A 27,395-nucleotide genomic window follows, 5' to 3' on the forward strand; every position below is an offset into this window, starting at 1 on the left:
CAGATCTAGAATCAAGAGTTAAGACCATGCAGAGAAAAGAATGAGAATGCATCACAAACTCTTACCTTCTGAATCCAAGTATTAGACTACCTCTGAACTGCATGAGATCCAGAGATGGCGTATCTGCTGAAGATACTGCAGAGGAAATGAAACACTTTAGAACGTTTTGATCCTAACTTCTCTCTCTAAAAAAAGCTGTGATTAAACCATCATGATTAAAGAACAGTTATTTAATGAGAATCTATTAGATAAAAATTTTTTTGCATATTAAAGCTTGATCTTCTAATAATGTTACTTTAATCACTGGCCTTTGTTACATATCTTTTTGGACTGGGTCAATGTGACTGCATATCCATAAACAGAAAATTTATCACTAAGCATCAATCTCCATTGGCTCTTCCCTTATAAATGAATGAACTTATGAGAGGCTGCATTTGAAGACAGACTGGAAGCTACAGTTCGTTCAGAACACACCAACAAGGCTGCTACTGGGAGTTTGTACATGAGTGCCTGTATATTTCCAGGCCAAATGCAAGGTGCTGGTTTACACTGTTTTTCGTACAGCAATATACAGGAAGGGTCCCTAGGTTGATCTGATGTAGAAAAGAATCTTGTCCAATCCCTGGACCAAGAAAGTGATTATTTAATTATACTGTGCCTTGTAGTAAATAGGTCCCTAATTTTGGGGGTGGGTGAAACATTCTTCTGTCTAGTGGTTTATTGTTTATTTTCAGATGACAATTGTTTCTCATTAAATAAAATCCAGGCTTAAAAATTTTTGTTCATTAAATTAAGAAACAAAATTAGCTACAGTACATCTCCATTTGCTCAGCTACTGCTGATAGTCAGAAACCTGGTTTCCTTAGAAACAAACAAGTTTTTAAAAAATAAAAAAATGATGACAAGGAAGTGGAACAGAATGGTATGATAAATGGAAACAGATGGTCTTATGCATGCTGTCTTGTGTGCTCAGACTCCTTCATCTGGCCAGTAGAGCAAATCTTTGCATTATAGGAGATTAGAAGAGCAATCAACAGCCTTGGTAGCAGTCAGCTTTCACAGCCCCTTCACAGACTGGATGCGAAAGTGATCCTTAACTGACTTTTTCTTTACTAGAGTAGTGCCGAACAAGCCAATTTATATTTTTGGTGGTTTAATTATGCAGCAATATTCTAAGGGTATCAAAAGGCTCAACTTGTTTCACTTTCAAAGAGTACTAGGCTAAGGAAAAGTCTGCCTCAATATTTTCTTTGCTGCAGAGATTTGAACTGAAAACACTCACTGAACACTGTTCACGTTTGAATATTACAGGAAGATCTTCACAACTCCATTAATGGGCAGTAAAAAATCACGCTGATTCTTGTACAGTTCAAATGCTAAAAGTGCGTATTACTTTGGCACTGACTTGGACAACCTCATGCTCAGCACTAGACTGAGTGAGCTCTGCAGCAAGGCGGGGTTTCACCAGACGAACAGAGGGACAGCGTTATGAGCGCTGACTGCTCTTATTAGCTATGGGTGAAGGAGGTGATGCCAATAATCGGCCTCTTCCTCCAATCAGCACGGGAAGAGCTGAGATCACTGACCATTAGTTGTGCAATGCACAAGCAGCGCATTTTCATAATTTCATAAATATTTGTATTTTCTATTATAGTGCTGCTGTTTTTATAGTGCTGTTTTCATAGCTGATTCATAGAAGTGGGTAAATAATGCAAAAAGTCTAAGGATTATTATTATAAACCATATTCCCTACCTTAATAAACTTACTCAGTTTAGAGAATATAAAATAATTAGTATGGTTTAAATGCAACCTAAAAGGAAACTGTGTACAGATGTTGCTTTTATTTTTGCTAATGCTTGTAATTGTTGCTTTGCTTTCCACGTTGGTTATGTTTAAAATCCTGTAAGACATATTCCTTTTGTAACAATCAGTCCCACTTAGAGATTTTGTGTAAACTCCACATTTAGTTTATAAGTAAAATGTAGGAAGTTGTTTTATCAGCTCTCAGACTTGCAATCAAATTTGATTTCACTTTGCCTTCATTTGTGCAATTTGGAATGACATTCTAAATTTAAAAAAATCTTATAAGTACATTTCTAGTACTACATATACACAGGGTCCCACTGATTTCTCCCTTACAGAACAACAGGAAATCATTAGAATGCCAAGGCACCACTTTTCCTGCAATATAACTTTCTAGAAAATGTTTCTTGAGATTCCATGGCCTGACTAAGCTACTGCCTGAACACATCCTCTACTAAGTAACAGCAGACTTCCCAAAATAAAGCAAAATGGTAGTATGCTTATCTTCTACTTTTATAAATGCAGGTATTACTATTTTAAAAGATACACTTACAATAAAACTCCAAAATTAAATTGAGGTAAATCACTCCGTAAAGTGATTTTCATTTTTTTAGAAGAAGAGGAGTTGGTGTTTATATGCCGACTTTCTCTACCACTTAAGGAAGAATCAAACCAGTTTACAATCACCTTTCCTTCCCCTCCCCACAACAGACACACTGTGAGGTAGGTGAGTCTGAGACAGCTCTAAGAGAGCTGTGACTAGCCCAAGGTCACCCAGCTGGCTTCATGAGTAGGAGTGGGGAAACCAACCCAATTCACCAAATTAGAGTCCACTGCTCCAAACCACTGCTCTTAGCCACTACACCACACTGGCTTTTACTAAGATAGACCATATTTTAAAAAAACTAATAAAATAAGTTTGCCGTTCTCAAAAGTAGCCTAAACAGAATGCAGTAGTGATGAATGTGTCCATGTATTTTTACTGATTTTAACTGTTGCTTTTAATTGTTCAGATTGTTTTAACATTTTTATGTTCACCACCTTGGGGACCCTGATCAGGTAGAAAGGCAGTTTAAAATAAATAATAACATAAACTAACTATCCGGGTAACAGCTACAGTATCCAGGATACTTACTTAATGCCAACACTTTATCCAATCTTCCATTGGCAGCTTCATGCCTGATTTCTGACGCAGTGAGTGCATTCGTTTGTATGGGGCAACCTTGTTCCTGTGAACAGATCATGATATGGTGAAGAAACGCCAGGTCGTGCATGCCAATTTAAGAGCTGAAAGTAATGGGTCCAAATCTCAGCTCAAGCATGAGCACAATGAGTGGCCATAGGGAAGCCCAGCCCCATCCCTATTGTTATGGGTGATGACACTGGTTTGATTTATAGGATGCTATCAGGTTTCCTAAGGTAATACATTTAAAGCACACTGTGAACTTATGAACAGCACCGTAGCACCACCATCCTTTTGACCACACTTGTTGCACAGCCAAGTTATGTATAAGGGTGTTGGTTTTCAATTTGGGCACGAATACCAGAATTTCAAAACGGAACAAATGGCTGAAAAACCATATTATCTACTCCAAGAATCCACCCTGCAGCAGCCGCTACAAAAAGCAATGCTGAAAACTTTCAACGCTACTACAAAATAAATTCAATCAAGTTAATTCATTCTTCCTTGAAGTATTTTCAGTGAAAAGACAGGGAGAGAAGAGCTAGAGTGACAGTGGAGAAAGAATCAGGACAAATATAACAAGGGCACCGGCTAGAGATCATTCGAAACCCTACCCTGTGGCTGTGAGGGAAGCAAAGAAGCCATACTTTTCTGCCAGCGTTGCATCCACAAAGTGTAGACCTGCAGAACTCTGCCAGGTGGTCAGGGTTTTCTGGCCAGTGTTCTGGCCAATGGGAGGCAGTGGACTGCCCTGCAGTTTGCTAAGCACTTTGTGGATAAAATCTCTCACATCTGTTCCAACTTGGGACTCCTAGACAGCAGCAACAGGATCCAATAGTCCCAAGGTGCCAATATGTCCAGTTAATGTGGAATATTTTTCAGCTTGTGCAGTCTGCGGATATGGATAGGATTCTGGGAAGTTTGAGACCTACCACCTGTTTGTACGGCCCCGTTCCCTCCTGGCTGCTTAAATCTGCCAGGGGTAGGTGGGTGGCAAACTGGAAGACCATAAATGCTTCCCTGAGAGACGGGGCGGTTGCTCCTGCCTTGAAGCTGGCAGAGGTACATCTTCTAAAGAAACCTACTCTGGACCCAGGAAAGTTGAATAACTACCATCCTGTTTCAAATGTACCATTCTCAAGCACAGTGACTGAATGAGTGGTAGCTAACCAACTTCAGAGATTCCTGAATGAAGTAGATTGTTTAGATCCATTCCAATCTGGTTTCAGGCCTGGTTATGAGACTGAGACAGCCTCAGCTGTCCTGGTGGATGAAATGTGCCAGGAGATGGATATGAGGAGTGCGACCCTGGATCTCTCAGCAGCTTTTCATACAATTGATCGTGGAATCCTTCTGGATCACCTTTCGGGACTGAGAGGCACTGTTTTGTGCTGGTTCCAGTCCTACCTTGTGGGTAGGTTTCAGAATGTAGTGTTAGGGGACTGCTCCTCCTTTGCCTCTCGGCCTTTGGACTATGGGGTTCCCCAAGGTCCCATCTTGTCCCCATCCAGAGATTTGGGCTGAGCTGCCACCAACATACAGATGACACTCGGCTCTGTCTCGCGCTACCAACTGATCCCAGGGAGGCTGTGGTAACTGTGAACAGATGCCTGGAGGCAGTTTTGGAATGGATGAGGGCTAACAAGCTGGAACTCAATCCTGTCAAAACAGAGGTGCTTCTGGTGGGGGAAAGGACTGACCCAGGAAATGAGATCTGGATGGGGTTGCACTCCTTAAAGGAGTAGGTTAGTAGCTTGAGGGTGCTCCTGGATCCAGGCCACCTGCTGGATAAATAAGTGGCAGCAGTGGCCAGGGTGCCTTTCACCAGCTTCTGCTGGTGAGCCAGCTGAGGCCTTTCCTGCACAGAAAAGATTTTGCCGCTGTGGTGTGTGTCCTGATAACATGTAGATTAGATTACTGCAATGTGCTCAGTTGTGGGGCTGCCCTTGAAGACTCTCCAGAAGCTAAAGTTGGTACAAAATGCTATGGTCGGAGTGAGTCGTAGGGACCATATCACTCTAGTCTTGTTCTACCTACACTGGCTTCCAATTTACTTCCAGGCTCAATTCAATGCACTGGTATTGACCGTGAAAGTCCTGTATGGCCTGGAACTAACATATGTTAAGGACTGCCTTTTCCCTCAGGAACCTACCTTCTCACTCCAGTAATCCTCAGAGCCTCTGCTTCAGTTGCCCCATGATCTGAGGCTAGGTGGGTAGCAACCTGAGAAAGGGCCTTCTCTGTTATGGCCCCAAAACTTTGCAACTCACTCCCAGGAGATTTGTCTCTCTCTATTGGTGTCTTTCACCAGCAAGTGAAGATTTTGTTTTGCTTTGTCTGGGATACTCCCAATAACAGTTTTTGGCCCGCCTCCTAGTGTTGTTTATGTGTTTTTAATTGAACTTTATATTTTTAAATTTATTTTAACGGTTCAACTTTTTTTAATGTTTGCTGCTTTGTGGTCCCTGTTTGTGTGGAAGGGCTGCACAAAAATGTTTTAGATAAATAATAAACATTTTGAAAAAGAGATGGAATAGGTTTTAAAGAGATGTTAAAACTGTACTTCAAGAGTATGATTCTAGGTCTGAGACCATCCCTGTTGAAATAAATTAAACTTGGATTCACTTACCTTTAGCAAATTACTCAAAGAGCTGATATCATCAAAATTTGTCAAAACATAGCTTGCATATGTTTCCACATCAGGCTCTACCTGCATTTCATGCATTGCTTTGAGGATTTCAATTGTACCTAAACAATGAGAAAAAATGCTGAACTTTAGCTAAATGAAAGCACAGATGAGTTTTGTAAGGAAAGGAAGCAGTAAGAAAAGCAAAGGAGCAGCTATGTCACTTCTCTGACAGTTCAAGCGATTTTTTTCCATGGCAAAAATTGTTTAGAAACTGGAATTTTTTGTTTTGCTCTGTTTGCCCTTTTTTCTTTGGCCTTGGTAATCAAGTTTGAAATTGTGGAGTCAGCTACATTCATGTCTATCTTGCTCCACATTACAAGAGTAACAGACAATAGCAACCCATAAATTAGTGGAGTTGCAAAAATCTTTTCCCTGACACAACCATGTTGACTTAGTGCTTTGAATTACCATTAAATAACTAGGGCATTGACCTCAACATGAGAGGAGAATAATATCAAAACAGAAGACTGTTAAAATAATTGAATAAGCAATGCAGAACGATGCTCCAGAACACAATCCACAGAATTTCCTTAGACAAGTCCAGGGACTTCAGTACTTCTAAGGGATTCCTCCCTCCCCCATATGATTCCACTCTGGTTTCAAATTCTGTTTAATCATGGGCAGTGCTAATGTTGACATAATGGGAAATAAGGGGTAAAAGCAAATACGGGAAGGGAGAATCTACAGTCCAAAATGGAAGAAGCGCATGAATCTGCACTGTTAGCCACAGATGAGACGCTATAGACTTTGTCAACCTAGAAATATTATGAACAAGACTAACTGAATGAGGAATGGCTAAAAATAACTTTCATATGCCAACTAAACAACAACTAAAACATCTTATGTGGCAGTCTCTAAGCCTTGCTCTAGAACAACCAAAGGTGATGTGATATAAGTATGAAAGAACTGGTAATTTGCAGATTTGCCCTAATTAGGGCAAATCTGCAAATTACCAGTTCTTTCATACTTATATTTATAAGGGACTGTCTCCAAGTTCTAATATCATGGCATTGCTGAACGTGCTAAGACAAGTCACACAGTTCTCTGGATTTCGACCTAAGTTATCAAGCCTAAGTTTAAGAACTCATCATAAATAGTGTTGTCTGGCAAAAACTGAGCCAGACATTTGAAAGCTAACATTTTCTAAGCTTCTGTAAAGCATTACACATTGCAATAACAGGGAGTACAACAACATCAACAGAATACATCACATTTATGTTTTTTAAAAATGACATTTTTAACATGAAGATTGCCTTATGGTAAGTATGGATGCGTGTGATGAACAGACCTGGTCAAGTGGGGGGAGGGAAGAAATGGGGCAATTTGTTTTAAACATCTTCATGGACAATATTTTAGAGGGAGGGCAACATTGCCCTTCCCACTTCTCCCATCAGCACAGCTCTGCTGATGGAAGGGAAACAAGGCAGCAATTTCACCCCCTTCTCCCTCTTTACTGCAGTCCACCAATCCATGTGGAGATCATTCCATGGAAATCCCAAAGCCCAGGGAATAAACTTCCTTGGGTTATCAAAGGACTGCTGGGGGGAGAGGACAAAAGAGAACATCCGCAGCCATTTGGTGCTGGACCCAATCCATTAATGCTACTCATGATAAGCAGCTTGGCTCTGCTTGTTTAGAACAATGAAATCCTCCTCTAGAAACTGCCCCTGTAAGCAGAGGTCACCAGCTTTCATCTGGTTCTGTGCTATTCACAGAACCAGATTCTACTCTTAATCCAGGACTTGTACAAAAATTAAGATAAATAAATTCTGCAACAGTTGGATTCTATGGTCAAATGGGATAACTAAACGTGCATTTATAAAAAGGTCTATAACTGAGGAATTAAGATTAGAATTATGTAATGGAAAGAGGTGGTAGTTTAGTTATAGAGCATATGCTTTGTCCACAAACGGTGCCAGCTTTAATTATTGGCATCTTTTTTCAATCCTGCACAGCAGGGCTAAGAAACACCCCTGCTTCAGAGAGTGGAGAGCTGCTGCTAGTTGGAGTAGATTGGCTAGATGAGCCAATGGTCTGACTCAGTAGGTGGCAGCTATACATGTCCGTATAAAAGACATATACATGGAGGAATCACACTCACCCATGGCAACAAGAAGAAGAAATTTGTAGCTGGCTGGGCTTTTTTATTCCATTGCTATCTCCTGTCACTAATCTGCCCTAGCAATTTAGCTTGGGGGTGGGGGCAGGAAATCTGATTGTCCATAATCAAAGCAGCACGTCAACAGTGGTAGACAAGAACTTCTAGTATCTTTAGCATTCCCCCTGCCAGTGGTGGCAGCTTCTGAAGGGGGTTTTCAGGTTCCTATGCAAGGAGTTCAGAGATGATTGATAACTAGCTCAGCTCTAACCTCCAAGTACATGTGCGCAGTGGATTCAGGTTGTACAGCTAAAAGAAAATGCTTTGCTCGTTATCACCGGAAAGGAACCCATTAGCAAATACTGGTGGGACACAAGATCAGGGTCTAATGATCAAACTAGCTCTCGTGACCAGAAATATTTATTCTGTCCTATTAGTGATTTACAACATATCATAACCAAAAATAAATAAACCATTAGCTCTTTAGGACAGGGACCTCAAAATAGAATGAATGACAAACAGAAGGAGGACAAGAAGAGCAGAGTAGCAATGAAAAAGGTGAGCAAATATATATTTGAGTTGGGTTATTGTGGGAAGAAGGATTATGGACAAGTCAGATTTTGAGGAAGAATTCAGAAGCATAGAGACCTTGTGCAAAGAGTTCCAAGCACAGGAACCTTACAATAGTACAAATAGAAGTTCATTAAAAAGCTAATCAATAGCTTGACTACTTAAAATGAAATTAGAGCACTAGCTTCAAATGGTTACATAAAGACACTATGAATAAAGCTTTGTTCTTTGAAATCCACATAACTTGCTGAATTTTATTACATCAGATCTAGTTAACTAAATGTGGATCCATGTCAAAACCTATACAGGTACTAGAATTTTCTTTGGCACAAAAATGATTTGTCAGATGCTGCAGGACACCAGAACCAACCAGCATATGCTTTTCATCTTTTTCCAAGTTGCCTCACATATTTGTTACTATAAAAAAACTGAAGTTTCCCGAAGTCCCTGTCTTCGCCCTGGAGTGCCACCTATGGAAAAGTGACACTTCCATGAATATTTTATGCAGTGCACTACGGTGCAAATAATCAAATGTGAATTCCCTTTGAGCACTTAAAAATACATGCCAACAAGTCACACTAAATTAAAATCGCATCATCTGCTCAAGTTTGCCTTAAAACAGAACACTGACTGATTTTGGCCCAGAATTGGCAAATTTTAATCAAGAAAGAATTAATTACAATATAATTTTGCTCAATACCTTTCAAATTCTGACAGCCAGCTTATGCTTTATATTTATAAGATGTCAAAAACTGTAATGAAAAACTCAGCTAAAGTTACATTTCATCAGTGGTTCTATAATTAAAAACGGTTTAATCTACATCATGGGAAACAGCTGTTTTCTTTCTTCTCTTTTAATAGACACTATAGTAAGTTAGGCTAACTATATATTAAAATGAGCATGAGTTCAAATTCCCAGTAAATAGCAGCAAAACATGCACATATTCTCTTAAATCAGCACCAGTACAAACCCATCCCAGCTGGCCCCATTTTTTAGCATATATAAATACTAAAGATTAGAATTTAGGGTGCAACTGCACATTGCGATTAAAAGAATACAAAACTGGGAGCCCACAAGGAATCATGGGGGAGAGGCGATTCCCACACAGACATTAATATGCTTTTCCAGGATTCTACTATCTCTCCAGCTAACTGAACAGACCAATTTCCACATCTTCCTCTTCCCCCCCTCTACAAAGTGTGTCTCAATTTTTCTTATCTATGCCAACTGGACCATGCTTTGTCTTTATCAGTTTATCTGGGGGGAAGGAATTATTTTGGCAAATTGAGGTAAGTCATTTTTCTGTATACTAGGGGGAATCCTAGAACGTTCAGAAACTCTTACCCTGTGTGTGTCCTAGCATATTTCATAAATCGGGGTGGAAACAAACTGGAAACTACTAAAATTGCTGTAAAGCAGGGAAAATATGATGCCTGCAGCAAAACTCAGTTTACATTCTGGCTGAAGTTTCTGAACCATTTTTGAAGGCAGCCCCCATGTAGAGCACATTACTGTAACCTCTTCTAACTGTGTAACTGAGGTCAGGACCATCATTTCCAGGGACAATCACAGCTGGCAGACCAGTCTAAAGTGAAGAAAAGTGCCCCTGGCTACCTCCACTATCTTTCTTAATCAGCAAGGCTGGATTCAAGAGAACCCCAAAGCTGCAGACCACCTCTTGCAAAGTGAGTACTATCCCATCAAGAACAGGCTGTGAGTTTACTTCCAGTTGGGTTTTACCTCTGATCAAAAAGCACTTATGACTTGCCCAGATTAAGCTTTAATTCATTTGCCCACATCCATCCTTTCGCCATCTCCAAATATCAATTTAGGGCTTCCCCAACATACTAATGATACTGTACTCCAAATCTCCGTGAAGATAGCTTCAGAGGGTAGCTGTTACTTTAGAGACCAACAAGATTTGGGGGGTATAAGCTTTCAAGAGTCAAAGCTCTCTTCACCAGACACATATCTGAAGGAGAGAGCTTTGACTCTCGAAAGTATATACCCTAAAAATCCTGTTGGTCTTTAAGGTTCTACTAGACTCGAATATATCTGTTCCAGATCTCAACATGACCTTGCTCAGTGGTTTCATGTAGATTTTTCAAAGCATGGAGACAAGATTAGGTACCAAAAAGGTTAAATAATATAAATGTATGGGCTCAATATCTATAAAAGCATAAATCTAAACAAATATAGGAATATTCCTTAAAAACACATATCCTGGCCCAAATAGCCTCACAAATGTGCATAAATTCAAAGGACCATTATTGACCCTGACCAAACGCATTTCGGCCCATTGGCCTTCTTCAGTGGTCAAATAATATTAATATTAACCATACAAAAAAGGCTCCAGACATTAAAATCTCAAAACTAGACCAAGATGAAATGTAATAATAATAATACTGTTACCAAACACAGAGATATAAATCAGAGGCCTCTTCCTTAGTATCTTGCTGCCATAGTCAGGTTCACATATCCTGGATGGTAATTCAATTGTGCGCCTTTCTCTCCTGGTCAAAGGATAAATTGATGTCTGGAGCCAATATTCATGTTATTAGATCCCAAACTTCAGATTAGTAAAGATCTGTTTGTTTTTTTATAAGTGTAAGAGACTTAGAAAGGCCATAACAAAAAATAAACTAAGCAAGGTTTGCCTCCAACCATCCAGAACAGTCTACCTGATTCTACCGTACTTTTATTCCAAAAACTTCCAAACAACTCAAAATCCACTGGACAAAAAAAAAACATTTACTGTGGCACTCAAGCCACCCTAAGCGTTTATATCAGGACAAATGCTTCCAAGAAAATGCTTTGGAGAGGGTCCAGGAGAAGGAAGTCCCACAGTTCTTTGCACCCTTATGGCCCAGAAACAGCCACAAAACACAGTAGACTGAGGTGATAGAATTCTCTACCACTCTAGGCTGCAGGTAGGCAATTACATGTTTGAACCCTCTGTAAAAAGATTTTCTGCAGATTCCCCCTTCCCAGTGCAGCCTCTTACCACACCATTCCTGGCGGTTCCCCTTCCCTTTGGAAGGGTTTTCTTGGTTGTGCTGAAAGGGGAAGGCAGCAAAAAATCCTTCTGCAAATTCTATACATTCACAAGTCTTCAGCTGACGCGTGATCAGTCCACTATGACACAGACGATGAATACACAGATCACAGGATTTTTGGCTACTTAACACAGACTTTAGAGCCTCAGAAGGCTCTTCTGGCCCCTCATCTCCCCCTGTCAATATCATGCCAAAAAGCCAATATCATGCCATCGCAGATACTATTATGCAGAAAAAGCAGTTGCTTTTGTTAAAGCTGTTGAAGTCTTTACATGGCAAAACTAGGATCTCAAGTTGTGCCCAGAAGCAAACACATGACAGTGCATAACAAAAAAAAAATCAGTGCTTGCAGACTATTCTTGCAGAATCACCCCAAGCTCTGACCTAGATGGCCTAGGATAGCCTGATCTCATCGGATCTCAGAAGCTAAGCAGGGTCGGCTCTGGTTAGTACTTTGACTTGAGACCACCAAGGAATTACAAGGTCGCTACATAGAGGAAGGCAATGGCAAACCACCTCAGTTCATCTCTTGCCTTGAAAACCCTACTGGATCATCGTTAAGTCGGCTGCGACTTGACAGTACTTTACACACACACACCCAAATAATTAAGAACAATGTTGACATCTTTACATCTGACTTTGTACAACTCCTCCCAGGCCCTTCCTCCACAGGCTACAGCAGCTCAAAGGGAGCTGCCTACACGAAGTAAAAGCAGCATTGGAAAACTAATGGATATTACAAGTAAGACATGAAGTAACACTGCTTCCACATCCATCCTTAGTAACAGCTTTCCGAGGCTGTTTTATACATGTCATCAGGTATGTTTTTTTAAGCACCTTCCCACTGTAAAAGTTCTACGTTGGTCAGCATTTCATTTAAACCAGGCTCCTGAAATTCAGTATATAGTGGTAGCATACCAGGTTGGCTCATTCCCAAGCCATGAATTCACAGCATGCAATAATATTGCCGCAACTTGGTTTAAATGCAACTCTGATCAAGTAGACCCATAAGTAGGAAAGTTCTTTTCAAATCGCTGTCATGATGTTTCTAAGACCTTAGCTCTGTGGCAGGAATCCCTGCACAGCACATGGCCCACTCATGTGTGACTCTCCATGAAAAGACGTAGCGAGTAATAATGTAACTGGTTTAATCACTTCCTGAACACTTGGTGGCCCTATTAGGATAGAAAGGTGGGGTAGAAACCTTGTTAATAAATAAATAATAAATCTTTAACTTGCTTGTCCTCACAACAAGTTTTTGGGAGATAAACATAATGGTTTTTTACAGCTGAAGAATTGGAAGTGAGGGATAGTGACAAGCCCAAGGCAACACAGCGTGTTCTGGACTAAGCAGCTATTTCAACCCAAGCCGCATAGAGTTCATGTTCCATTAGTTACAACGATATACCAAAACACCACATACATGCATTGGCAAAAGAAGGATAATGGGTAGTATTAGTTAAGGCAGGCAGATAATGCAAGCCTTAAATCTGTCTCAAACTGATTAATTCTTACAAACCAGGACAAATAGCAAGGACTGGAGAGCTTCAGCCATGTAAGTTAGCAGTTAGCTAGTTAGTGACAGAATTCAGGGTGGGTACGGCACACCTAGTTTTCATACCCTTGTGGTCTCATTTAATCTTTTACTGCAATTCAATAATCTGCATTTAACCTTTTATTTACCAAAATATTTAGAAAATACAATTTCAGGGTTTTTTATTTTAATCAAAAAAGTGTATATTAAATATGCACACAGATCTCATTAAGCAACTACAGAATTATTGGCTCTGCAAATATTTCTAGTACTTGTGGCACAATATCCTAATCTAGACTATGACAGACTGATGGCAGCGCCTTAATACCTGTGACAGCCTTCCTGGGTCAAAATTCTACCTTATGGACCTTTGTTCTGGCAAGTAATAACATTTAAAGGGGAACAAAACCACACTGTGTTTTGGTTTTGATGTAAAATCCCAAACTGAATGCTGGGAAGGATGCGTATATAAAACAAGTGTTTTTGTTCTTTTCAAAGGACGTTTACTACAATAGACGTTTAATTACCTGTTCTTTTAAAATTTTACTAAATCAGCACACAAAACATTTTCTCAGTTATTCTGATAGAGTTGTTTATACATAAACTTGCAACATTTACTTGAATTGTCAACTCAGATTTAAATTTAACCTATTCTTTTTCTGCTGCCTACATGGTAGATCAAATATGTGTATATGCTTCATAAGGTTTTCCTTAGATGCATCAACTCCCCATTTTACAGGCTGATTTCCATTCTACCATTTCCTGAGATATCATGCATATTAATTTTATCATCAAAATATCAGTGAACAAGAATATGCATTAAACCTGTCAGAAGGCAGAACATTTACATCGATAGCACACTGAAGGCAATGCTCAAAGCTCATACATTAAGAGAGAGATTGAACAGCTAAAAGAATATTGGATGCTCCTGGTACGCATAGCGGGAGCTTTCACACTTGTCTTTCGTAGCTGTAAGCTCAAGTGAAAAGTTTTTCTAGGTTTGTTACAAAAGTTTGATGAGCATAGCATTTATTGCGAGGCAAAGATTTTCCTGTATGATGGCTGAGATATCATCATTTCCTTTTCCTGTATTTTTAGCTGTTGTTTTTTTGGGTTTCTGGGGCAATGACAGACTTGTAACATGAGGAAGTCCACCTCTGCCAATAACCACTGAAGACACAAATCTTTCATTTCTTGTCCTTTTCACTCTTATCTCCAACAGCTGTACAAATGATTGCACTTCTTGAGACCACCACATAAACCATTTGATTATGTAACAGGAAAAGTATTTTACAGGGTGTAAACAGCCACATAGATGCAAAACCATGTATTTTTCATGGATATAACAGAACTTTTGTTAAATATTCTGAGCCAAAGTCTGTTTCAGTGATACTTTGGGTTTTTACAGTACTTCGGATAACATTCCAGTACTGAAACTGTACTCAGAGAAAACTTGCAAAGTACTCAAAAGTATCATCAGGGACCTAAAGAGTTAACAAGAACAGAATATTGTTTTATAAAGGTTTCTCTAAAAAGGGTTGACACACTTTTATAGCCAGAAACAATTAGGGAATACTTGTTTCAGCATTTCTTCTAAACTGGAACGTGACTGTATATTTAAAATAAAATTGCAATATGAACAGCCTGCTAAAAGCACTTTTTTGTTGTTTGTGCACTTTGTTTGTCACCCAGTGTCATACTAACAACTCTGCATCTCATTCTAAAGCACATTATACTGTGAGATAAGATGAAAAAGACAGTTTTTAATTTCCCCAAGGGGGAAGTACTTCTGTTAAAAGCATCTTTTTATGAGACCACTCTTTCTGAATTACCAATAATGCAAACCAAAGAATTAGATATTGTACTTTAAAATTTAATATTTGTTCAATTCTTATTCATATCCTATAGACATCCCCATGTGTAACAAGGAAAAGTGTGTGCTAAATGCTTAAGCCTACTTAAAAATCCACAGATTGAAGGTCTGAAATGTTCAATCAGCGTTCTGTCAGGTCATGATCGCTCATTCAACAGTGGAGGGTTATTTTACCTTTATTACAGTAACTAAGCTCACTTTTAACTTATCACTGCAGAGGAGTAAGAAAATCTCGTCACAGTTTTTTCAACTTTTACACCAAGACTGCACAATGTACCTGACTTGTTAGAAGGTTCCTTTGTTTGCAGTATTAGTATCTTTCAAGAGCAGAAGATCAGACTCGCAGCCAAGGATATACTAACTCACCAAGAACCTTGGCAACAACTGAATTAAAACAGTTCTCACTCATTGTAGAGTTCTACATTTGAGAATATAAATGCTATGGAATAATAAAATAACAATGAAAAACTATTTTCAAAAAATCCTTTGCAACAGATAGATTTCTGCTCCCACAACCATATGGTGCTTCTAGGAGGCTGCTTGTATTGTAATGTAGGTAACTCTTCTAGTCTTTGGATTCATTTCTGGCTACAGAGGACTGGTGTTAAATGGTTTAATATTAATCAGGGATATGATTGGGAAAACTAACCTTGAACATTCTTCTCCCTCTGATGTTCAACCAGCAATGGCCAGAAATAGTGAGGTCTGACAGGTAAGCCTTCTTCTTTCATTATCTTCATCAGGTCAATTGCTAAAGCTAAAAAGACCCAGAAAAATACAATGTTAACAAATAGGAGACTGAGCAGTAAATTTGCTAAACAAACCTAAGAGATAATTTTAAAAGTACCTGCTTTCTTTGACTCCAAGGCGGTACGCAGAGTAAACTGTAGGGGTGCAGTATGAAGGCTGGCTGCTTTCAACTCCTCGCAAAAATGTTTCAGCTTTGCTGCTGGCTGGCAGGAAATTAAGATTGATTTCACAATTTAACACAACATATCACTAGTCAACTGACAGAGTGAAAACGGTGCTTCAATTACTCTTTAGAAGCAAAAAACGCTTGCTCTTCCTACAAAACCCAGCAGACACCCCCAACCCAATGCACACCTGTATTAGAAAGGCCATGTTTCACTGACAGCAACTGCATAAAGAGGAGCCTGCTGGCAGAGAAGAAGGCATAGTAAGAGTCACAAAGGAAGCCAGACACTAATGGTCCTGGACAGGCTAGCTACAGAAAGGACTGTTCGTAACCAGAACTCCACCTGAGAATAATCTTGTGTACCCTCAAAAAACCTTTTTTTTTTAAATGAGTGCAAAAAGATATTATTTTTTTTATGACAAAACATGTTTACCACAAGGAACCGGTGCATGTATTTTACAAGCACTCTTAGAACCATATACAGGGAAGGGGGAACTTTCTGACCGGCCCATGAGCTTCACGGCTGAAGGGAGAGCCCCAAGTCCCATTCTAACCAAGCCATCATTCATTTTTAAGTTCTTTATATGTCTCATGCCATTTCACATACCTTTTCCATATTTATACAATGCCGTAAGAAGAAGTTGCCACGGTCTAAACTGTTTCCATTCTGGGTATCTAATGACGATGTAGGAAATGACTTCAGAACTTGAAAAGCGGTGTCTTCTAAGCCTTGTGTAACTAAGTTGAGACTAAGATTCATGGCATCTAAATTTTTAAGTGGAGAAAAAAATACTACTATGAAGAGCTGCTTGGGGAAGCCTTTGTGCATTAATGTGCAGGAAAAAATATTTTAAAGCATTAATTGCATGTTTACTCAAAGCAAGTCCCATTGTAGTCAACAGGCTTACTCACAGGTAACAGACTGCAGCCTTAACATACTTTTAGGTATCAATGCAGTAACAACATCATAGTAATCAAGGCAAAAACTGTAGTCCAGTTCTAATGACATTATGGCCAAGTAATCCATACATGCCAAATTTACATGTTAGTGTATACAATTTACCAAGTACAGTGGCTGAGTATATCACTTATTCACTTTTCATTCGACAATGATAAAATACATCAGGTTTTTCAAAACCTTAAGTAGTACTAACATGGAAGTTAAAAGATAAGCAAGTTGGACGGGTTAATGTGGAAGGCTGCTCTAGTTCAGAAAAACCAGATTGTCCCATGTGTAGATTTTTTTTTTAAAAAAAAACCTGTTTAACAATTACTAAAGTAGTAGTTATAACCTATAATTATTAAACACTATTTATTCTCAAATGTCGCAATATAACAAAGCAGTTTGTGATAGTTTAAATTCCTACATTTTTATACTGTCAAGACTACTTAAATCATGGTGATGATCAAGCCACAAATAAAGTTATGACAGAGTTTATAGTGCCGGTAATTAATACATATCTTTTGACAAGTTCAATAAAAGCATTTACTGAAACAGTGCATCACATTTTTATGTATTTACTTTCAAAATTAATTTGAGAGTGCTATTTTAAGTACACTTCTGTTCTATGTTTTTTACACAAGCTTTACGAATAGGGCGCATCCTTAAATAAGTAACCTTAAATTTCCATTAATCAGCTGTCAGCAGAATAATACACTAAGCACATTTTCCTTTGCTGAATTCTTACCTGGAATGTATCCCCTGTCATATCGCATCTTCTCCAAAATACTTTGCACATACTGAGGATATCCAGCCTTAGCAAGAGTAACAATGATGTCCATCAAGTCCCTGTCCAAAAGATAATTATCAGCCTTTTCAATCTTTTCCAGGGTCTGTAACAGGAGAACAAATATAATAGTAAATGCCTGCATCGATCATTATTACTGATGTACAATTACCACAATATAACATTTTGGTCTATAAGAAAGCACTTGGATTGAATAAAAACAATACAGAACTTTTTCAATTTATGATAATGGCAGCCAGAGCAGTTCTAGCATCAATGTGGAAGCAAGATGAAATCCCAGGGATTGAAAGATGGTGAGAGAAAATGGCAGAATTTGCAGCGATGGCCAAGTTGACACACTTGTTGAATAAGAGACCTCTGGGGGAATTGCAAAGAAAATGGGATGGTTATTATGATTATGTAAAACAATTAGGAGGTTGAAGCATAACATTGAAATGCATATTAAGACTGACATGCTATAGCTTTTTAACAGTATTTTTATTGTATGGTTGGAGCAGTCACTCAAAACAGCAATTTTATTAATGTGCAGTTCACAATTTAGAATGTTATTTGTGTTTAGAATGTCCTCGAACTAGTATCAAGATGAATAATATTAGCTATAAAATTAGAAATGAGAAGCAGTAATAATTAGGACAAATATGGAATTAGGAATTTTCTATTATAGTATTACTACCGTATATACTCGTGTATAAGCAGAGTTTTTCAGCCCCAAAAATGGGCTGAGAAAGCCCAACTCGGCTTATACGTGGGTCAATAGGGTACTTAGGGAGTCAATAGGGTCAATAGGGAGGGGGGGGGAAACTTACCGCCGATGCCGCCTGCCCGCGCGCCTTCCCTGCGGCCTAGGAGCGGCCTGCGGGGCCTCCAGCGTGCAGGGAGGGGGCCGCCGCCACCGCCACCTGCCCGTGAGCCTTCCCTGCAGGCCAGGAGCGGCCCACTGGGCCTCCTGCGTGCAGGGAGGAGGCCGCCGCCACCGCCTGCCTGCGCGCCTAAAGCCCGGTCAGGTAAGCCTGTGGGGGGGTGCATTTCCCCCTCAGCTTATACGCGGGTGCCTAATTTTTCCCCATTTTTGGGGTGAAATTAGGCACCTCGGCTTATACTCAGGTCGGCTTATACCCGAGTATATACGGTAAATTAGATTTTACTATTTGCAACTAAGAGGCTATTATTAAACAATATGATAGATATAGGCACACTTTGGAAGGGTAGTATGTATGATGTTTTGTTTTTCTTAAAATCTATATTAAAAAAAGATAAAGCACTTGGAATGACTCCTTTGAAGAGGTCCTGCCCAAAGGGATCGAATCTACAGTGTTCTGGTTTATAGAAGAATCTTTGACCAATTGTGCTGATATTAAGTTTTGATAATTTTCCTGAAAGCATATCTGGGACTTTTTCCAAAAACTGTTCACCGGAACCACAATATAGTGGCAAAGATGTCCCAATGGTAAGTATTCATTCTTAAATCCAGCCCATGAGACAGGATTACAACAGTAATTTCTGTTTACACAGAAAAGACATTCAAAAGGTTCTGGAAATCCAGAAATACTATTGCGTTGTTCTTCATCTGGTGCTGTAAAATGAGTAATGGGGAGGGGGAGGGAGGTCATGTTTGGCACAATTGTCTCTTTATAGCGAGGAATCATTCCAGAGAGACGAGGAAGTGAGGGAAAGCTTTTTGAATATGTCAGCATTTGTCCTTCAAAGTAACACATATATAGTTGCTGAGAAAATAAGTGAGGGAATAGTGTCCTTTGTGGAGTCACATAAACTAACAGGTATTCTATAATACTGCTAAATGGAAGATCCTGGGTTTAAGAGAATGTAAAAGGTAACGGTCCCTTATGCAAGCACCGTGTCATTCCTGACCCATGGGGTGACGTCACATCCCAACGTTTACTAGGCAGACTTTGTTCACGGGGTGGTTTGCCAGTGCCTTCCCCAGTCATCTATACTTTATCCCCAGCAAGCTGGATACTCATTTTACCGACCTTGGAAGGATGGAAGGCTGAGTCAACCTTGAGCCGGCTACCTGAAACCAACTTCTGTTGGGATCGAACTCAGGTCGTGAGCAGAGCTTGGACTGCAGTACTGCCGCTTACCACTCTGCGCCACGGGGCTCTAAGAGAATGTAGATAACATTAAATCCATGAAAAAATATGCCTACCTTCAAAAGAGTTTTTGTTTAACTGGATTACAGATCTGGCTGCTAAGCTTCATTGGCTGCACAGTAATTCATGACTAATCCATGCAACAGCATCCTCCCTTTTCCAACACTAATGTCAATAAATGTGTCATATGATACATAATGTGAATGACAAGCACGAGGGTTTCAGCGTGCACAGAACTCTGCATTGGTTTCTAGTATTTTAGAGCCTGTCTAGTGTGAATCAAAGGTAGTAGTCACTAAGAATATCAACTTGGGAAGCCACTGGTTCAGCTCTCTCAGCAAAGCCACATATAGATTGCCTTAAGGAGCCACTATTGTCTCAGCCTGCCAAGCAACATAGAATTGTCGGATATCAATTTTCTGCTAAATTAGTATTATTACTAGCACTGGGGTGGAAAGAACATAAGAAAAGCCATGCTGGATCAGACCACGGTCCAACAAGTTCAGCAGTCTGTTCTCACAGTGGCCAACCAGGTGCCTCTAGGAAGGGATAGAAAGTGGTGATTACAATGCCAATTTTAGGCAGAATCACAACTATGCAAGCCATATCTATTACCTCTTCAATTTTGTTTATGTCCCCTCTCTCAGCATATGCATTCAGTAATGTGACATAAGTGTCCGGACCAGGTTCAATTCCAGCATCTTTCATCACAGAAAGGATATTTTCTGCATTATCCATATCTCTAAATTATTTAGGGGGAAAAACATATTTCAGCAATACACACACATTTTAATAAGGCCACAAATACAGCTTTATGTATGGATCAAACTTGCTTCACCTCCCCACATTTGTTTAAAAAAATATTTTTATGTTGCTTCCCCAGTAAAGTACTTGAGGTGGTTCACAATACGTGGTGTGTGCATGTGTAAAAAACAAAACAAAATGATAAAACAATGCAAATAACACTAACCTAAATAAAAGTATGCCCACCAGATCTATTAAACTTAACTAAAAATAATTAACAGGCTAAACAACCTGGTAGAGTCAAGACAAGGTAACAGGGCGATGGGAAGGGGAAAGAAATCTATTAAAAGCCAGTTGAAAGAAAGTAGTCTTGGCTAGGGCTGAAAGCCTCCAGTGATGGCATCAGATCTGGGGGTGGGGGGTGGGGAGCCACTGTGAATGCTCTATACGATGTGGCCACTCACCTCAACTCAGGAGACTGGGGAGGGGATAGGACAGAAAACAGAGCTGCACTTACCTGTAACTGCTGTTCATTGAAGTCTTCGGTGCAGACACACGTGTGGAACTGCGCCTGCGCACAGGCCTGCCGCCGGAAACTTTTATTAGCCTTAGACCTCTAAGGGGGATGCCCCTCCCCTTGAGCAGCGGGCCAGCTTGGCACCGAAACCACCGCGTGCTCTTGGGCGGGGCATCCCCTCCCTCCTCAGTTCCTCGCCCGCCGCCAACATTAGCCAATGCAGTAGACAATTTTTCCAGCTATATCCTGGGACAAGAGTCACAGGTCCGGCAGAAGAGTAATGATCAAGTAATTCCAACACTCACTCCTCTGTATTATACATTCACTTACTTCTCTCTTTTTTTTTAGGTCAACAGCGGGGTCGGAGGGATGTGTGTCTGCACCGAAGACTTCAATGAACAGCAGTTACAGGTAAGTGCAACTCTGTTTTCATCTTCAGTCTTCGGTGCAGCCCCACAAGTGGGATTTTAGCAAGCTTACCCAACAGGAGGCGGGTGTCAATCTAGGAAAACAACATCTGAAGGACCGCTCTTCCCACTTCCGCGTCTCTCCTGGCTTGCAGGTCCAGCGCGTAGTGTCTGACAAACGTGTCTTTGCTTGCCCACGTCGCCTCCTTGCAGATGTCGCCGACGGGGACTCTTCTATGAAGCGCAGCCGAGGAGCCTTGAGCTCTGGTAGAATGAGCCCGGACTTCCAGAGGACACGTCACTCTTGCTTCCCTGTAAGCAAGCTTCACTGCCGTTACCACCCACCTAGCTATAGACTGGGGGGATGCTGGCTTCCCCTTCTTGGGGCCTTGGAAGCAAATAAAGAGGGATTTTGATTGTCTAAAGTGCTTAGTTCTATCAATGTAATAAAGTATGGCCCTCGTAAGGTCTAAAGTGTGTAGGGTTTTTTCTGCAGGGGAAGTTGGTCTAGGGAAAAAGACTGGCAATAAGTCTTGAGACATATGAAAGCTAGAAACCACCTTAGGTTTGAATTTGAGGCTGGGGTGTAGCACCACCTTCTCATTAAACACTCTGAGAAACGGGCTATCGATCCTGAGGGCAGCCAGTTCACTAACTCTTCGTGTTGAAGTGACCGCAACTAGGAATGCAACCTTGGCTGAAAGTAGTGACAAGTGCGTGTGAGCCAAAGGCTCAAACGGGGGTAACATGAGCCTGGCCAAAACCAGTGAAAGGGACCATTGAGGAGTCAACCTTGGAACAGGGGGAAACAAATTGTTAAGTCCTCTAAGAAAATGTTTGGAAAGAGGGTGGGAAAAAACAGTGTACCCTTCCAACTTATCATGGAACGCTGAAATCGCAGCGAGATATACCCTCACCGAGGAGACGGTGAGGCCTGTCTTAGTCATATCCAAAAGGTAGTCTAAGATTCGAGGGAGTGGGCAGAAAAAAGGCGAAAGTCCCTTCGTCTTAGACCACTTATCAAACCTTTCCCACTTCCTATCGTATGAATATCGAGTAGAAGGTTTTCTGGCCTGAAGGATTTCTTCTCTTACTGGGGAGGACAGATCCATCCCTGGTTGGGCATTATCCTCCAAGCTGCTAGGTGCAACCTGTCCACATTGTGATGAAGAAGGCTGCCCCATCTGAGCAGACTCCGGTGTCTGGGCAGGGGTCTGTAGTCTTCTGCTAAACGCAGCAGCTCCGTGAACCATATCTGGCGAGGCCATATGGGCGCTATCAGAATGCACGAGGTCCTGTCTGATCTGATTTTCCCCAGGACTCTTGCTAAGAGGGGAAACGGGGGAAAAGTGTAGAAAAGCAAGCCCAACCACTTGATTTGAAAGGCATCCCCTAGGGACATCGGGTCGTTCCCTGCCAGTGATCAGAACCCTTCTGCCTTCCTGTTTTCCCTGGTGGCGAACAGGTCTACTTGAGGGACCCCCCAGTCCCGGAATATTGGTTGTAAGAAACACTCCTGCAGCTCCCACTTGTGATTGGTGAGGAATTTCCTGCTGAGGGAGTCTGCCCAGGTATTGTGTATCCCTGCTTTGTGTATGGCTCTCAATTGGATGTCGTTCAAGAGGGCCACTAGCCAGACCCTCTGTGCCTCTGAACACAGGGGGATGGAGCCCGTGCCTCCCTGCTTGTTGATGTAGAACACCGTGCAGGTGTTGTCTGATTGGAGGAGAGTTCTGGAGCCCCATAGGATATCGTGAAGGAGGTAAGTACGTAACGTACAGCTCATAATTCTAACAGATTGATATGCAGGGATGATTCCCTGAACTCCCACCTCCCTTGAACAGACATGTTGCCACAATGACCACCCCAACCCTCCATGGAGGCGTCTGTGGTAAGAGTGAATTCCGGGGTCCAATGACCAAAAGGCATACCCTTTAATAGATTGGGTTCAGCGAGCCACCAATGTAATGATCTTAACACCCCTCTAGGGATAGAGAGTCTATGCAACTGGGAGTGACGGGTAAGGTCAAATGCCCTGAGAAACCAATTTTGAAGTTCTCTCATCTGCAGTCTAGCAAAGGGGGTGACAGCTGTGGTCGAGGCAATGAGGCCTAGAAGTCTCTGGATTGAGACTACTGGTTGGTGTCTGCACATTAAGAAGTGTTGCACTAGGCGTCTAATTGCTGCCACTCTTTCTCGTGGCAAGAAAGCTTTACCCGTTCTGGAGTCTAGCACAGCCCCGATGAATTGGGCCTGGAGAGAGGGGTCCAGCCTAGATTTCTTTACGTTGACCAAGAGGCCTAGTCTGTCGCAAGTGGAAAGGATCAGCTCAAGGTGGGACGACCAAAGGGTAGGACTGTCGGCTGTCAGGAGCCAGTCGTCAAGGTACGGGAAAATGCTGCACCCCTTGTCCCTAAAATATGACATGACTACTGCCATGCATTTTGTAAAAACTCTAGGGGCTGTGGCCAGCCCAAACAGTAGAACCGTACAAGGTTTCACCTTCGACAGGGAGGTTCTCGACCTGGGTTCTGGTGTCTGCTGGAAGGGCCGTTGTGCGTAGCCAGGAGTGGCGTCTTAAAGTAATGGCTGTGGCCATGGACCTGGCTGCAACTTCAGCGGCACGCTTGCCTGCGCTAATTTCCTGCTTTGACAAGCGAGTCGCTTCAGCTTGGATAAGTTTTAGGGCAGATCTGGACTCCTCAGGTAGTAAGTCTATGTAGGCGCTGGCCTTTTCCCACAGGAACAATTGGTACCCTCCCATAATCGCCTGGTAGTTGGCGATACGGAGGTTTAATGCCGAGGAGGTATAGGCCTTCCTTCCCAGATGGTCCAGGCATCTGCTCTCCTTGTCTGAAGAGGTCGAGTGATGCCCTTGTCTTTGTCTAGACTGCATCTCCCCTGTGACAATGGAGGATGGGGGAGGATACACCATCAGGAATTCTGCTGACTCCCGAGATTTTCTATCTTTTTAGTGGACGGAGGAGTGGATGATGGTTTTTTCCTGTTTTGGTGATATCGGAAAGACCTTCCAGGATGGGGAAGGCAGCAATTCCCGGGGAATCGGGATACAAGCGGCTGAGGATCTTGTCCTTAGGCTTGTTGTCTGATGTGGAGATGTTAATATCCAAAGCCTCTGCCATCCGAATCATCTGTTCCATTCTTAACTTGAGGTCCTCTGAAGGTGACACTGCCTCTGTATCGCCCACCAACTCATCAGAGGAAGGTTCAGAGACGTCCTCCGATGTTCCTACTGAGGCTCTTGTTTCCGAATCCTCCGGATCCGAATTGACCCTAGGACTCCGCTGAGTCAGAGGAGTGAAGGGTGAGGGGAGTTGAAGGGTCTCGAGCACTAGTGGTTTGCCTTGAAGGGTGATCTGGCGATACCTGCAAAATTCAATCCAATCCTTTACTAGCTCTGGAGAGATGGTAGGCTGAGCAGAAAGACTCTGAAGAGGTCGTGGAGTAGTCCTCGGATCCGGGGGGGGTCGGATCCGAGGGAGTCGGGTCTGAGGGGTTCGGATCCGAAAGTAAGAGTGGGTCGTCTAATGGATCCAGCTCTACATCGGAGAAGCGTTGGAGAGGTGAGCCCTAATGGAACGATGGGGTCCTCGGTACCGGGAGAGGAGTCTGTTGAAGGGGCCTCGGATCCGGGAGAGTAGTCGCGGGAGTAGCCAGTTTTGAGCTTGGGTGGCTGGATCCGGTGCGTTTATCCCTATGCTTCGTCTTATGCTTGTGCTTCTTAGAGACGTGCATCGGATCCGAGTGAGGGGTCGGATCCGAGGATCCCGGATCCGAGCCAGATCCGGGTGTCTGCAAAGTTGGAGCCGAGCGAGCAGATTGCATGCTTCTGGGTGATTTGGAACTAGTTGAAGGAGAGGGAGCCATCAGGGCCTTCTTCCAGAGCTCAGCGTTCAAGCGGTCCGCACAGGCGTTGCGAGCCCAGGTGGAAAACGTTTGACATGCCACAAGTCGATACGTTATGCCCCTCGCCCAAGCAGAGCAAGCACAGTTCGTGTTGGTCTGTGTGCGGTATTTTCGTAGTGCACTTGGGACACAGTTTAAACGGGGTCTTGGGGGCCATCCCGGGACTCAGCACACGGCCGGGGGAACCGAGGTACAGAACTTTCTCTCTCTCCTCACCCTTTGGACGGTAGACGAAAAAGTCGGTATAGGTCGATGGGCTGGTCAGGGAGACCCGAGCGGCAGCCCTGGAGGAAAAACTCACGAATCGAAAATAGAATGATGAAAGAACTCTGAGGTCAGGCGAAAAGCTCCATTCTTGGTGGCGGCAAAGAAGGAATTGAGGAGGGAGGGGATGCCCCGCCCAGGAGCACGCGGTGGTTTCGGCGCCAAGCCGGCCCACTGCTTAAGGGGAGGGGCATCCCCCTTAGAGGTCTACGGCTAATAAAAGTTTCCGGCGGCAGGCCTGCATGCAGGCGCAGTCCCACATGTGGGGATGCACCGAAGACTGAAGATGAACTGATACTAAATTTTGATATCTTTATCAATTATCTTTTTAAGCTGGGAAAGCTGTTTGGATATAGGTAAACCATGTACAGCAAAACACAAACAAATACATGTAACAAATTGTTAATCTTTTTTTTTCTTTGTATTTTCTTTATTCTTCGACTGTTTCCCTTTGTATTAAAAAAAAACATTTTAAAAAAGACTCGGGAGACGGGACGGAAAAAGAAAGGCCTATAATGAAAATCAAATAATGTCCAGTGGCAGGATTATAAGTAACCAGGATTTGAGTGTGTAGTTTAAACAAGCACATAGGTTTAAACCAGCACGTTTAACTGGGTGCAAAAGAAAGGGGCAGCTAGTGAACATCTTTCAACACTGAAGTAATATTCAGACTATAGTCCACACCCGAGCTATCAATCTTGCGCTGCTACATTCCAGGCCATCTTCAGGAGCAGTCCCACACAGAGCATGTTAACAGTAAACTCAACCACGATTAAAGTCAACCACATACACTACAGCTCAGGATAACATTTTATAGAACAAAAATTAAATAAAATAGCTGCAAGAATAAGTAAGACATGGAGCAAAGAAAAAGGACTGAAAATACTGTAACTAGGGACAGCTACTTAGAGAATCAGAAGAAGCAAAGAACTAGAGAAGAAGTGCTGGCCCAATTCCAGAACAGTGGTAATCATAAGCAAATAAATCGTCTGCCCCTGGAGACCTATGAGGATTGAACACACCCGCAGGCAGTCAAGTAGCAAAACCATTGAGCTAACAAGCGACCCTACACCCTCAAGAGATTCATATGCCCAGATCTCAAGAGTATGGGGCACACACACATAGTGTTGCATTGAATAATTAATTTCCATTATTATCAAGCGGAAAATCATTACCCAGATCTTGCATGGCCTGTCACAAGGGCGCTGAATACAGACTCTGTGATTGGGAGTTCTTTGCTCTTCATAAAACCAAGAATTTGGCTGTAGGATGAAAAATGAAGTTATCTATATTCATCTTTGGAAAATACTAGGAAATCAATATTGTATCATATTCTGAATTGAAAAGTATTTACATATAGGGTTAATGTTGAAAATCTGCATACTGCACATTATCTAGTTGACATAGCTAACAAATTTTAAATTTGATTTCAAGTTTAATATCAATTAAGGTGCATTTAAGCTGAAATATTTATTTATTTTGCCCCCCCCTTATTAAAACAAACCAAATAAAAACAAGGGTCTAAAACACAAATTACTAAATACATCGAAAACAAAATATACAAGCTCAAACTAACTGCACATTCTGGACACAAAAAAAACATTCAATTTTTCAAACTTTTCAGACTTTTGGTCGTAAAATAGGTTAGTTGACAGATGAATGCATTCTGTCAGCTTCTCCAACCACTCCTCCTCCTTCTGGATTATATTTTGCCCAATTTTGGGCAAGTATTCACCTTGCCGATGTTACCGCATTAAGCACAAATTAATGGACTTTCGGAAGGAAATTCACACAATTCAACAAGAAAACCTTAGGGGATAATGGTAATTCTTTCTTTATACCTTGAGAGATCACGGTAGCGATCACATTCCAGTATTCTATCGTTCTACTGAATTCCCACCATAAATGTACAAAATTTGTATTAGCTGCTCCACATATCCAACAATCCCCTTC

At 41.6% G+C, this 27,395-nt stretch overlaps 1 protein-coding gene across 1 annotated transcript in view; it reads right to left on the bottom strand.

Annotated features, from left to right (window-relative positions):
- Positions 1 to 27,395, bottom strand: part of LRPPRC (leucine rich pentatricopeptide repeat containing) — a 116,335-nt gene that overhangs the window by 74,317 nt on the left and 14,623 nt on the right. The window contains exons 9-17 of the mRNA XM_056853382.1: positions 26,618 to 26,704; positions 20,199 to 20,325; positions 17,413 to 17,557; positions 16,332 to 16,489; positions 15,656 to 15,761; positions 15,458 to 15,565; positions 5,617 to 5,735; positions 2,940 to 3,033; positions 66 to 135 (exon numbers count right to left, since the gene is read on the bottom strand). Coding sequence (XP_056709360.1) covers positions 66 to 135; positions 2,940 to 3,033; positions 5,617 to 5,735; positions 15,458 to 15,565; positions 15,656 to 15,761; positions 16,332 to 16,489; positions 17,413 to 17,557; positions 20,199 to 20,325; positions 26,618 to 26,704 — 1,014 coding nt within the window. The remainder of the gene's footprint in view (positions 1 to 65; positions 136 to 2,939; positions 3,034 to 5,616; positions 5,736 to 15,457; positions 15,566 to 15,655; positions 15,762 to 16,331; positions 16,490 to 17,412; positions 17,558 to 20,198; positions 20,326 to 26,617; positions 26,705 to 27,395) is intronic.

The sequence above is a fragment of the Euleptes europaea genome, chromosome 7, assembly GCF_029931775.1.
Source record: "Euleptes europaea isolate rEulEur1 chromosome 7, rEulEur1.hap1, whole genome shotgun sequence".
NCBI lineage: Eukaryota > Metazoa > Chordata > Lepidosauria > Squamata > Sphaerodactylidae > Euleptes > Euleptes europaea.